General features: G+C 35.4%; 1 protein-coding gene across 7 annotated transcripts in view; it reads left to right on the forward strand.

Annotated features, from left to right (window-relative positions):
- dmrt99B (doublesex-Mab related 99B) overlaps positions 1–9,556 on the forward strand; it is a 40,195-nt gene extending 30,639 nt beyond the window's left edge. For 3 of the 7 annotated variants that reach the window (XM_070106017.1, XM_070106018.1, XM_070106019.1), the window contains 3 exons: positions 3,287–3,460; positions 4,161–4,506; positions 7,929–9,555. In XM_070106017.1, coding sequence (XP_069962118.1) covers positions 3,377–3,460; positions 4,161–4,506; positions 7,929–8,920 — 1,422 coding nt within the window. In that variant the 5' untranslated portion in view covers positions 3,287–3,376 and the 3' untranslated portion in view covers positions 8,921–9,555. Of the gene's footprint in view, positions 1–927; positions 1,635–3,286; positions 3,461–4,160; positions 4,507–7,928 lie in introns of those variants that run through there. The other 4 variants (XM_070106021.1, XM_070106020.1, XM_036356943.2 and 1 more) reach the window with 3 other exon arrangements.
- Positions 9,557–13,783: the final 4,227 nt, after the last annotated feature.

The following is a 13,783-nucleotide window of genomic DNA, read 5'->3' on the forward strand; positions in this document are numbered from 1 at the left end:
ATAAATTTTAGAACTTCGAGTCCTATTTTTCTCTTTAAACAGAATGACAGTAAACCAACCAATGTAATCGGCAATTTTAGTTTCATTTAAGAAGTCATGCACATAAATCTGGAGGAATATTCCACTAGCGTATACCAAGTGCCGTATTATCATGCTATGCAATGAATTTGATTTATTATCTTTCCATACTAAAGTTCAATTTTAGTACAATATTACCAAAATATCAAAGTCTTGGTCGACAGACTGTAGCGTACCCGCATTACAATAAAAGAAATCGCAACGCCAATGTCGACGAGTATAAGAGACGACAACAACAAAGAACGCTCTTTAATTTATATACTCCCAGAATTGTAAATGGTTATGCACATATGTAATCATGTACATATACATATATTGCGCGAGACACACATACATACATAGATATGTACAAATGCGATTATAATATAAGGTGAGCATGTCGACGACAGAGGTGCAACCGACTGAGTGAGCAACTTTGTATACAGTGCCCAAAAACTCGAATTTGGAAACTTTTTTAATTACACGCCCGTCCGTCCGGCAGCCAGCCAGCTGTGCCAGCAGACTACTCCAGCACCGTCTCCGTCACCAGCTCTACTGCCAAGCATTGCTGTCGTTTCGGCTTTGCTGTTGCCATTGCACAAAGTTGGTGATTGCCGCTGCTGCTGCTGCTGCGACTCATTGTTGTTGCTGCTGTTACAGTTGCGGTGGTTGTTGCACAGTATGTAGCAGCCAAGAAGAAACTCCGTTGACAGCCGCAAGCGCGAGGGTAGGAGCAGGCGGTTGCCATTTCAACCCTCGTACGCCACATTTACACGCTCGCTTACTCGCTCGCTCACTCACTCACACGCTTTCCAATCGCATGTATGTATGCATGTATATGTGCATATTGAATTATTTTTGCCTTTAGCCAAAAGTAACTGTGTGTGAATGGCGGACTGACTGGTTGCCTGCGAAGGCGCAGCGCTTTCTTGCTTGATGCTTGTTTGGTGCGTTGGTTGGTTGGTTGGTTGATGGACTCAATGACTGGGGGCTTCGTCGGTGCTTGGCAAAGTTGATTCAGTTTCAATTGAGTATCCGTCGTGTAACAACGTCGAAACGGTGGCAACGCGCGGCAATGTGCAACAAACCGTAATTGTAAAAGGCAGTCAGTGGTTTGTGTGCGTGCAAAAAAAGAAAACAACAAAAGCTACATGACAGTTTTTATAACAAAAGAAAACTAAACAAATGTGTTTATTTGTTAAATAAAATAGATAAAACTATTGTGTTGTTGCAATAAAAATGAATTAAAAATGTTGCAGTGTTGCCAGTGAATGAAAAAGAAAGAGTTATAAATTTATTAACTACTTCCAACACATACATTTGAATATGTTTTATTAAAAACTTTTGAAAAGTGCTGTATTTTAATTAAATAATTGCTGTGCATATTTCCATTGCCAACAATTTGACTTTGCTTCAGTGTCGCCTGCAACATGAGTTTACCCACCGGCGTGGATATGCAGAATTTAATGTCACAACATCCAGTTTTAGGCGCTTTGCCACCCGCCTTCTTTCTACGCGCCGCCTCTGAGCGCTACCAGCGGACACCGAAATGTGCGCGTTGTCGCAATCATGGCGTGGTGGGTGTTTTCTTTTATTTTTGTCAGTAAAAATATTATATTTTAGAATATTGTATTCAAACATTTTTCAATTTAAAATATTGATGTTTGAAAAAGCATGCGTCCATTTTTGGATACCTTAGAGACTGTTTTTCTTATTATGTAGAGTGTAGTTAAATATTTTCAAAATCGCTTTGGAAAGTAATACGGAAATTTTAGTTGTTTTAGCATAGAAATAAGTATTTTTAGCAATATTTTTGCATTTAGTTCCAAATTTCATTGCTATAAATTGATTTTAGGCTACATATCTTCTCTATAAATTAAACTTTTAAATCAAAGTTATGATATTTGCGCATGAAGCTTATTTTTTTAAACACATTAATGTTGCACATATAAATTTCAATACCTTAAATAAATGTAATACTATCATTTTTTAACTTCTTTTATTTATTTTGCGTTTAATTACAAAAGGCTCTCTGCACTCAAATCTACATTAACCTTTAAATGTTATGTACGATATACAAAAATATCTTTTAGAACTTAATTAAATATATCTTTACATAGATGTGTATGAAATACTTTTAAAATGTGAATCTTATAGCCTATAATGCCGTTTTACTAGTAAAATCGCTTATTTTCTCCCAATTATAATAAATCTTTTTCTAGAAGTTTTTAACGTTTTTGTGTATGAAAATGGAACAACATTTTTTTATAATTTTTTCTCGATTCTTATATATGATATCAAATCACATCACAGCCTAAAACAAGGCGGGAATAAAAAAATGGACTCTATCAATTGTTTTAAAATTTTTGAATACACAGCTAAGTTTTTTAGCAAAAAATTTAAATATTTTTCGAGTTACACGCGATCACCGCCGGCGCTAAACAAGCTCCTCCAGTGATTCCGGTCTTCTGCGTGCATGAAAGCTAAAAAACAAATTCTCAACTAAATGAAATAAAATCAAAAATTGAGAAAATGGCTGCGTTTAAAAATATATTGAATTTTCCACAACATTTTGGTATTTTTGATGTACCAGAATTCAATTTTTGATAAGACCAGATAACTAGTAGGTCATTGTATAGAGAAATATATGCAGAAAATATTTGATAGTGATCATAACATTTGCATCCAAATAGTCACTCAAATTTATAAATGTAGTTTTGAGAAAAACTCGTTTAAAAATAAACTGATAGAGCACATTTAACTGAGCCGCTACACTTAAGAAGGCTGTAGTTCAAAAACTGTTTTAGATATCGATTTAAAATTTTGGTATGATATTTTGAATTATGTAATATATCGATAAATATGAAACATCTAGTTTTGTTTTTCTGATTACACATTAGGTGTGTCCCTTAGTACATACCATGTACTATACGAACGATACATTTTTTTTTGGACATTTGCAATTTTATAATATTTATATTCCTTAAAACTAACGACTATAGGGATTTTAAAGTTAGACTAGTCCAAAAATAATGTGAAAATGTAGTTAAAAAAATTATATTGTGCTACAATTAATAAATATATTAAGATTACATTTTCTTTCTACCAGTGGCCATAAATTAAGTTCAACTGCTATTTAAATGTCAATTACATAAAAAAAAATAAAATTGTTAACACATGTATCTCTATCAAAAAATCACTCATAAAAAATTTCTATATCATTTTGCAGGTTAGCGCCCTCAAAGGACACAAGCGTTATTGCCGTTGGCGTGATTGTGTGTGTGCGAAATGCACTTTGATTGCGGAGCGACAACGCGTTATGGCCGCACAGGTACGCATTAAGGTCGATTCACAACTAACAGCACGGAACGATGCGTTACAATACTTTAGAAACTGCTATCAAGTAAATGAAATCTAACAACAAAACTAAAAACAAAAACAAAAAAAAAACATACAACAACAAAAAACTCATAGTAGCAATAAAATTCGCACTCAGCGGCAGCGGAGTGCAATAAAAGCAGACAATTCAGGAAAATTTGTGTAATGAAATAAAAAAGATTGATTGATTAAAAAAACAAACATTCGAAATATTTGAAAATTAATGAGAAATATTGCACTAATTGCAAGCAAAGCAGCGGCCGGATCACAAAAAAAAACAACGTATGCTGTTTCGAAATTTCTGAAATCGAATAGCATTTTATAAATGTAAAACTCAACTCTGTCACTATTTGCTCAAAGTGCTTTAGACTAAGGGAAAACAGTATATCTCATATTATTTCAATAAATTGAAAAGAATTAATGAAAGAGAATGTTCTCAATGGTCTTCTCTGAAAACTGAGTTAAGCTATTTTTCCTATAAAATGTAGATTTTTAAACTTCAAAAACTGTTTTTCAAATTTTTTGTTAAGCATTTAATTGTTCGCAACTGTGTTGTGCTGTCTCGTGTCGTGCTGTGCCCTGCCTATGGGTGTGAATCTTTGTATATAAATATATGTCTGTAGTTTAGAAATCTTTCAAACTCTATTAGACTAAACTAAAACGTCTAAACAACTCATAATTGCAACAACACTCACCTGCTTTTCTTTTTCACGCTTCCGCTGCAGGTTGCGTTGCGTCGCCAACAAGCGCAGGAGGAGAACGAGGCACGCGAATTGGGTCTACTCTACACCAATGTGCCGCCGGGCCAGTCCAATGGCGTGGATGGCGGCGGCGGCAGCGGTGGCGGTGGTGTGGTCACACCAAATCAGCACAGTCCCGCGCCACCGATGACCAATGCCACCGCTTTTCATCCCGGCATACCGTCACCGCCCAGCGACGGCTTGGACACCAGCAACGGTCAGCGCATACAGTATAACGGCAATGAATCAGACACTGATGTGCGTATGCGTTCGTCGGAGCGACTATCAATGGGTTATTCGCCAGATCGCAGTACCGAGGTGGAGAGTCCAGGTGAGTGTGCGCTGCAATGAAGCAGCAGCGTTAAAATACAACAAATCTCGGCACAAAATGTTGAGAGGAGGCAGAGCAAAGCGAGTGTGTGTGTAGGTGGTTGTGTTGTGAGTGGCGCGCGGTGTTGCACATTTGAAGACGCTTTCGTCTCGTTGATTTTGTGCTGATGTTGTTCGATTGTTGCCGCTGTTGTTGCACTTAAGCGATGAAGTGTGTTTGCGCGCACTTTGGCGACTTCCGCGCAAGAACACCGTTAAAAGTGCGGAAAAATTACAACGAACGTCTGTTTAAAATGTGCAAAAGGCGGCTTGAACACGCAGTTAGCGCATTGATGGAAGTGCAACGATGCGTTGAGTGTTTAGTCGAGTGGGTGGTTAAGTCGTGCGTTGCTGTGTAGGTGTGTGCGTGGGCGGTTTTCGCTGCAATTGGCGCGGTGTGTGTGGGAGCTTTGGAAAGAGTATTTGCACATGAAATGCGAAAAGTGACAAAATTAAGAGAAAAGTTAATGATTTGTTTATTGTCGTTGCGCAGTTTACGAAAGTAGTGCGAAAACGTGTTTATTTATTTAACTATGAACGCGATGAGAGTTTTCGGTGAGTAAAGATATTAGCGAACTGAAATTGTAGTTTTCATGTTATTAGAAAATTTTGATAAGCAAAAAATTTTGGGAAAGAAGTTTATTTGATCATATATTTCTATAATTTGAACAAAATTTTATAGATAAGAAAGTTTCTGCTGTTTATAATGGTAGCTCGGTACAATGTGAAGACCTAGAATAAAAACTATTTATATATTTCGATAAATGAAAGCTTTTGTGAATATCTATTCGTATATACAAATATATGACACTCGCTAAACTTGCTCCAAAGATCTTTTAGGCTTTAATACATTTATTTTTACTCATATTTAATCGCCCAGCCAGCGTTGTCGTAATAAAACTTATATCGATACCATTAGTTAAACGGACTTTTTAATATTTTTAATTAATCAGTAGATAACGCTGCATGTAAGAGTAAAATGTAAAATTCGGTTATTTTTTGAACACAAACACACATCGCATATTTAGAAAGCTTTTTAATTTCTGGTTTTAATTTTCGTAAATAAAATAATATCGAATTTCATAATTTTTTTCTAGTATATATTATATATATGTACTTTAAGACTATTTGAATACCTTTGAAATCACATTTGAATATGCAGTATGTGTCTGTCCATATGTGAAAAGTTGTTAAAATTTGGATATATTAAAGAAACTTGATACAAGAGTTTCATAGCACACTGAGCAGGTTGGTATTGGGAGAGCGCAGAAACTGACTGTTAATACGCCCAGAAAAATTTTTTTCTGTGTCGAAAATTAACTACTATAACATGCATAACATGTCATAGTATCTCACTGATTTTTTAATTTTTAGAGAGTGCTTCATACCTATAATTTTAAAAATTTACCTAGTAGCTTGGCACCACCTGTTTCGAGACGAAGATTGTAGACGAATCTCTCAAGTTACTCAACCGAATTGAAACAATGATCGAGTTTGATCAATCCATAAGTTCGAGAATTGATTAGAGTAATTAAATTTGCCCCAAAGTTTGCAACAAACAGACTAAATCGTCGGAGACCATGTAACATATATATAATATATGTATATATAAATAATCAGCGTGACGTGACGAGCTGAATCAATGTAGCCATGTCCGTCTGTCTGCATATCAGCGAACTTGTCCCTCAGCTTTTGAGTTATCCATCACAAGTCCTATTTGCCCCAGGAAGCTGCTTATTTGTCGGAACCGCAGATATCGGACCACTATAAAATATAGCTGCCATAAAAACTGATCGATCAACAACAAGTTATTGTATGGATAACTCTTTTATGTGATTGTCGTCCAACACTACAACCTCTGAATAATTTTTTAGATCGGACTTCTATATCATATAACTCTAATTCAAACTAACTAATCGATCAAAATCAAGTTCCTGTATGGTAGACTTTTTTATTTGTGAAAATTATTAAAGCTTCAGCCGAAGTTAACACTTTTGCTGGCTTTAAATCAAAAACATGTACATATGTATTTAGCAATCCTAACATTGTTCAAATTTTAGAGACTATTATATATGTGGTCCACTCAATTGAAGTAAATAACTTTTTATGATAAAATAATGTTATCCATAATACGAGTATTCTGTAATATTTTAATACGTATATAAACTTTTCACAATTAGTGTACAAACAAGTTTTTTTAAGTGTACAAACTTACAAAAAAAAAATTTTAATATAATATTTTAAAATGGTTCCACCTAAATAAGCATGTTTGATACACCTATATAAAAAATTTTGATATTCCCATAAAATTATGACGGGAAATCTTACATCTTAATAAGTTTTTTTTTTTTTAAAGAGAGAGACTATCATATATTTGGTCCATTCAATTGAAGTAAAGAAGTTTTTTCGATAAAAAATTGTTATCCAAAATACGAGTATTCTTGAATATTTTCATTACTCGTATCTAAACTTTTCAAAATTTAAATTTTTTTAAGTGTACAAACATACAAAAAAAATTTAAATATTTTGTAACCATATTGAAGATATATTATAGAGAGAGACCTTGAGGAATACCTAATAATGAAAAATTAAAAATTTCACGAATAGAGTATTATTTACAATTTAAATAGCAAACGAAGCACAATCAAAAAATATTACACTACCTGCCAATAACCAAATTAAACACACTCTTATGGACTTAATTAAATTACAACGCCATAGTTCTCAAACAGCGAGTCACAAAAATAACAATTCAAGCAAAACAAAGCAAATAAAAAAGTTGAAGACAAATGCAGAAGATATCAAATGACTATTTGCTATTATTTCCACGCTCGGTCCGTTTCCAAGCGACCAACACCTGCCTACCCTTGAAGCTGGGCCATGTTAGGTAGTGTAATCACACTCATATACTTGTATACATATATGTATGTATGTTTGTTTCTCTTTGCTGCTTATAGCCCTACTGATTGCAATATTTACCGTTGTTGTGATTAAAATTTTTTCTAACTTTTATTCGATACTTTCTTTTGCGAAGAAGGAGAGCAAGTTCTTTGTTTGCGTAGAGTACCTTAGTGGGATCAAGTGTCTGTTTATTGTTTGCAGTTAGCTTGGTGTGGGCTCAAAAACATCTTTAAAAATTGGTTGTTTTTGTAATTCCAAGGAAATAACATTATGCAGTTTTTGTTTTTGTATGGCTTATGCAAATTTGCATTTGGTAAGTGGGGTCGTAGCCCGATTTGTTTTGTAATTTGAGCAGAAATCAAATGAAATCAATGTGTGAGAGAAATTGGAAAAAGTAGTAGTCTTTGGAGGCATTTGTATAAGTAATAATTTTACTTGTCAATACCGCAAACTTATCAAATTTCCTTCTTTGCTCATTCGCAGGTTCAAAACGCGCACGCCTCTCCAACGAGACCGATCAGGACACCGGCTCCGAGTCGTCGCCCAGCAGTCCGCGCATGAAGTCCCGCAACTACCATGACAGCGGCAATCTTTCACCCACACGCACCGGACCGCCCAGCTCGCCGGAATCGGATCTCGATGTGGACTCAGCGCCCGACGAAGCGACGCCCGAGAATCTCAGCCTGAAAAAGGAGGATTCCACTTCGCCACCTAACACACCAACTGATAATTTGCATTTGCTGCGCACATTCAACAATGGCGCTGCACAAGGTTTCATGCCATATCATCATACGCAGTTCCTTGCCGCTGCCATGCCTGCTGCTGCTGCCGCCGCCGCTGCCGGCGTCGGTGTACATCCACATAATCAGCATTCACCGCATGCACAACATCATCAACATCAGCATCAGCATCATGCAGCGCATCAACAGCAACAGCAACAACAGCAGCAGCAACAGCAACAACAACAACAGCATGCGCTGCCACTAGCAATGATGCAACAACAAATACAAGCTGCACAACCACAACAACGTTCGCCCGTCGATGTGCTGCTACGCGTCTTTCCCAACCGTCGTCGCAGCGACGTCGAACAGTTGTTGGCGCGCTATCGCGGCGATGTGCTTCAAGCCATGGAGGCTATGCTCTCCGGCGAAGACATGACGCAGGCGCTTGCTTCCGCCGCAGTAGCGGCTGCCGCTGCATCGGCCGCGGCATCACCACCGAACGTGCCGCCATCACCGCCATTCCCGCTTAAGTCGGCCTTCTCACCGCTGGTGCCACCCGCTGCAGTGTTCGGCTCGCCAACACATCGCTACCCGCCCTTCATGCAGGCGCATGCGAAACGCTTCCTGGCCGGTCCGTATGCGGGCGCCGCGTATCTGCCCGGTGTGCTGCCGCCCGATGTGATCGATCAAGCGGAGTCGAATGGCGGTGCGTCGATGGATCGCAACAGCAATGCCGGCGACTCGCAAGATTGAAAAAGCTGCTGCAAACAGTGCCCATTGGGTGTGAGTAATATGTTCAGGCCGTATGTGTAACGTGTATTTTGAGAGGCGCATGTGGTCCACTCTCAAACTGCTGCACATCACTTCGCTGCGGTGATTCATTCCGTGTATATATGTTGTCTTTGTAAATAGTGGTAAACTCAAATTACGTAAATCAATAGGGAATAACCGTTATGTATTGTACATATGTATGTACGCATGCATGTGTATGTGTATGTACATCCATTTTAGCCAGTGTTAACCAAAAGTGTAAGCATTTTATTCAAGCGTCGTTTATATATTATGACAAAAACATATTTTAGTTTAGCATAACCCTACATACACATGTATATATATATATATGCATTTAAATATATATTCTTTTAATATATAAGTTTTATCTTTTAAGCAGCGTTCTTTGTATCCTAGATAAACTTGAAGCACTAGTTAAAACAATAACAAAATATTGAAGTATTTAAGAAATATATTTGTGCGTCGTTAAAAAGTCTATATGAGCATTTAGAAGTATATGTTCATACATACATATATACATAAGAAATGCATAACGTAAAATTATCGAGATATTTTAAAAGAAGTAAACAATATATAAAATTAATTGTAGCTTCTAGTTATATGCAAAAATATTATATACTATAAACTATATATAAATACTGTGTTAAAACGTAAAAGATAATAAAAATTCTAATAAAAGTCACGCTAAGATTATTTTATTTAATAAATACAATACATTATTAATATTGCAGAGAAAATAAGAGAGCTGATGGAATTTTCATAGATTAGTCTAGCTGTATTCGTTTCAGTATTGAAGTATGTTGAATGGAACAAACAATTGATATAAACCAAATAGAGATAAAACAACAAGCGACTATACCTCTTTAATTAGGAATTCAAATTGCTCACTTAGTTGTTTCTTTTATTTCAAATTTTGTAAACAAAGCTTAAGAGGTTAGGACAGCATATAGTCTAAAGAGCCGCATGATTTAGACAATTTATCATGGGCAACGAGGATTAAAGAGCAATAATAAGTATTAATCATCGAAAATCGTTATATTGTTTTTCAAAATATTCTCCATTAAGATCTATATACTATTGCATGGCAGTTGTCGAAGCATTTTTTGCCACTCTCTGCAGGTGCCGAAAAACTTTTAGTAAAAAAGTAATTCGGTACCAAGTCAAGAATATACGGTGGATAACTTATCAAATCGATGTTTTGAGTGCTCAAAAATGAAGTTGTTACAGTCAATGTGTGAGTGCTCGCATTGTCGTTGTGAATAGTGATCCCTCTTCGGCGGTTGATTTTCCTGATTTCTTGAAAGATAACTGGCAAGCAAATGCTGGCGTACGACTCGAAAATTTACTGTTCTGTGTTGTTCTGCTGGTGTTGTTGCGACATGTCCAATTTTTTTAAAAAACCGGACACAGTTTTGGTCGACCTTCACGAAATTCATATTGGAGTGACTTACAATCTCGATTAAATTCACCATCGCTAAACACTGATGCTTGAAGGAGCTTCATCACGGACAATTGAAATAAGTTCATCGATGCGCTGGTAATGGCTGAGTTAATCCACGTCGAAAGTTGTAAAAAATAATCGCTCGAAAATGTTAGCGATTTAATTCCAATTTTGAGAGATATGAAAATTTTATGTTACTGTAAACAACATGAATGGAGCTCGTATATCAAAACGTTCTGAGTATGTATAACATCCAAAATCTTAAACAACACTAGGGTTGCCAAATCCTCAAATATAAAAGGCAACCTACGTATATTTTTACCTTTAAAGTTACACGTGTTGAATGTTGAACACTCTTGAATTCAAGGGAGAAGAGCTTAATGTAGCGCGCTGAAAAATGATAATTCCAGAAAACATATGAAGTAAGAAAAATTTTATAAGTCAGTTGAAATGCTCTCTCAGTTGCTTACGCCCAACTTTATTGTTCAGCGATGAGGCTCACTTTAGGCTGCTCCAAAACTGTCATCAAGCCAAATGTCAAATGTTTATCCAACAACGTGTAATAACCGCGTTAAAATTCAGAAAAATTATGTGAATTATTTTGCGGAAAAGTTATATAGGCAAAACAACTATATCTTGTGGTTATGACCAGATTATAAAAACGCAAAAAAACAAATATTTAATCTGTAGACATTTCGAAAGCAGACCATGAAATGTTTTGGATAATTTATTGGAATTAAACAACAAATATCAGTTCGCTATGAACTAAGAGGCCGTGGATGAAGAAGCTATCAACCTACAAGTGTCAATTCTTAAAACCTTGAGGTCTCCGAAAAAGACGTCAACTTAATTTTTATAATTTAATTTCGACTTTTTTAAGTGCTTTAAGGATTGGAACGCTGCTATAAGTGCATTTTATAATATCTATGGAAAGGAAACAAAATAGATATTCATGAAGAAATAAATTTAAGAAATACTCTTTGAACAAACCTCGTATTATTTGTTTGTTATAGTTTGCCACGAAGTTTGTAACATCCAGAAGGAATCTTCAGAGTCCCTATAAAGTATATATGTATATAAATGATCAGCATGATGAGCTGAATCGATGTCCGTCTGTCTGTATAATCGCAAACTAGTCCCTTAGTTTTTGAGATATCGATCTAAAATCTTGCACACGCCCTTTTCTCTCCAAAAAGTTGCTCTTTTGTTAGGACCGTTGATATCAAACCACTATAGCATATAGCTGCCATATAAACTGAACGATCGAAATCAAGTGCTTGAATGGAAAAGTTCTTCATTTGACGAGATATGTTTACGAAATTTGGCAGAGCTTATTGTTTAAGGCAATAATGCAATATCCAAAGAAGTTGTTCAAATCAAAATCAATTTCTTGTTTTCGCGTTCTTTGTTATAAAATTTTCATATCAGTTTTTAAAAAAGTCAATGAAAATCGATGAAACAACTATGTAGTAGGATCGAAAAGAGCTCAAACTAGTTTTAAACAGGTTTTATATACTCAGAGGGGTACATCTTAATTACGAGGGACCCTTTTTATTACACAACGTACAATTTTCATCGATGATATCTTTGCCAATTCCGATCATTATTTGATAGTGTTCGTTTGCTAATTCATCATTTGTATGTCATTGAACTGAAATTCTACAGGAACAGAAACCATCTTTCTGAAAAATGAGTTGGACAAACATAGCAATGATTATAATAAATAGTAGAAATATTTTAATTAGAGTATTAATAGGAGAGTCAGATTTTTGTGGAAGAAAATAAATTGTATTTTATTATAAAATATAACTTTTATACGAACTGAACGACGTTGCTGATGAAGGGAATTACTCAAAATAAAACTTAATTAATTCAAATTTTGGTTTATTTCCTAATTTAATCCCAGTTCAAAGTGAGTATATTGCTCAAAGAGATATTTAATTCCATTTATAATTGTATATATTTTATCATCAAAATTTAATTTGAAGTCACGTGCACCATATCAATACCGCCCATCTCATTATTCCCACAGAGGCGGAAACAACAAACAAATTTTTGACTTTTAACTATAAGCGGTCAATAAGTTGAAATTCACACCAATAATTATTTATCTTGATGAATATCACACCCATTCACAAAGGAGCCAAACAAAGCAGCCCCCGACGGTTGGTCACCATATTTTATAAATCATGAACACACATGACCGGGATTAGAATAGATATGTAACATATGAATTTGGCCAAACATTTTCAGCTTTAGCTGAACTGAGAAACGGCAAATAGTTTTCACAACAACAGTACAAGAGTACAACAAAAGCAGCAACAACAACAATCATGTGGTAAGGATATGCTGCTGAATGTGAGAATTAATGACCAGTAAGGCTAGGAGTGCTGTGAAAGTGGTCAAACAATCAACAAGCTCGGCCGGTTAACAACTATACACACACACATGCAACCATATATACACACATTATTCTATGGCATTAATGTGTTGGTGGGATCAAGTGTGAAATCCCTTTTCACTTTTATGGCTACACACACGAGCCACACTAATCCCTGCCATATTTGTTGCTGCAATAGTTTAACTATTGTAATAATAAATTTATTATTTGTGTGCCTTCTGCATGTATGCGTGTGTTTGTGTTGCTTTTGTGTAATGACCAGCATAGAGCGTTTGCGCTGAAAATTTACAATAGCAAAATAATATAGTATCGATTACACAAATCAGGCGAAAATTTTATTAAATGGCATACCGATATATATATATATATATATTATGTGTGCATGCAGCTCTGTGTTTTCATTAAGGTGAGCCAATTTTTAAATTTTTGTTGAAAATATTTTATTTGAAGTGTCTTTAGAATTTTAGTTTAAAATGAAATTGAGAGAACACATTGAAAATGGAAATTTTATGGTCTACGAAATCTACAGAATAATATACAATAATATTTATTAAATACGTGAATAGAACTGATATTCAGGTTAGTGATATTGAAATTTCGACTTTAAACTGTTCGAAATTACTAAGAAAGTTAAATGTTAGCCGAAAATTGTCAATATGCCACTTAATGGCCTTAACGTCTCTAAACGCTAAAGGGCAGAACGAGGTGAGAACCATCTTGCATGGCACTTAGGGCGCTGGGTCATTTAAGGATTTTAAAAAAATTTTTTTTTGGCTTTAAGATTCAATAAGGAAATATACGCTAAAGTGTTGGAGCATTCACGTTTTTCTCGAAACTGCATTTTTTAAACGGGGCGACAATGGAACTATCGCATGTATCCACTTGAAAGTTTAAAGGTTTCTCATTCATATTTTTTAGTAAACTATGTGCGATTTTTTTTGGTGTTATTGCAATTTTTTATATAGGTATAATAGAATTTAGA

This window comes from Bactrocera oleae, chromosome 2, assembly GCF_042242935.1.
Source record: "Bactrocera oleae isolate idBacOlea1 chromosome 2, idBacOlea1, whole genome shotgun sequence".
NCBI lineage: Eukaryota > Metazoa > Arthropoda > Insecta > Diptera > Tephritidae > Bactrocera > Bactrocera oleae.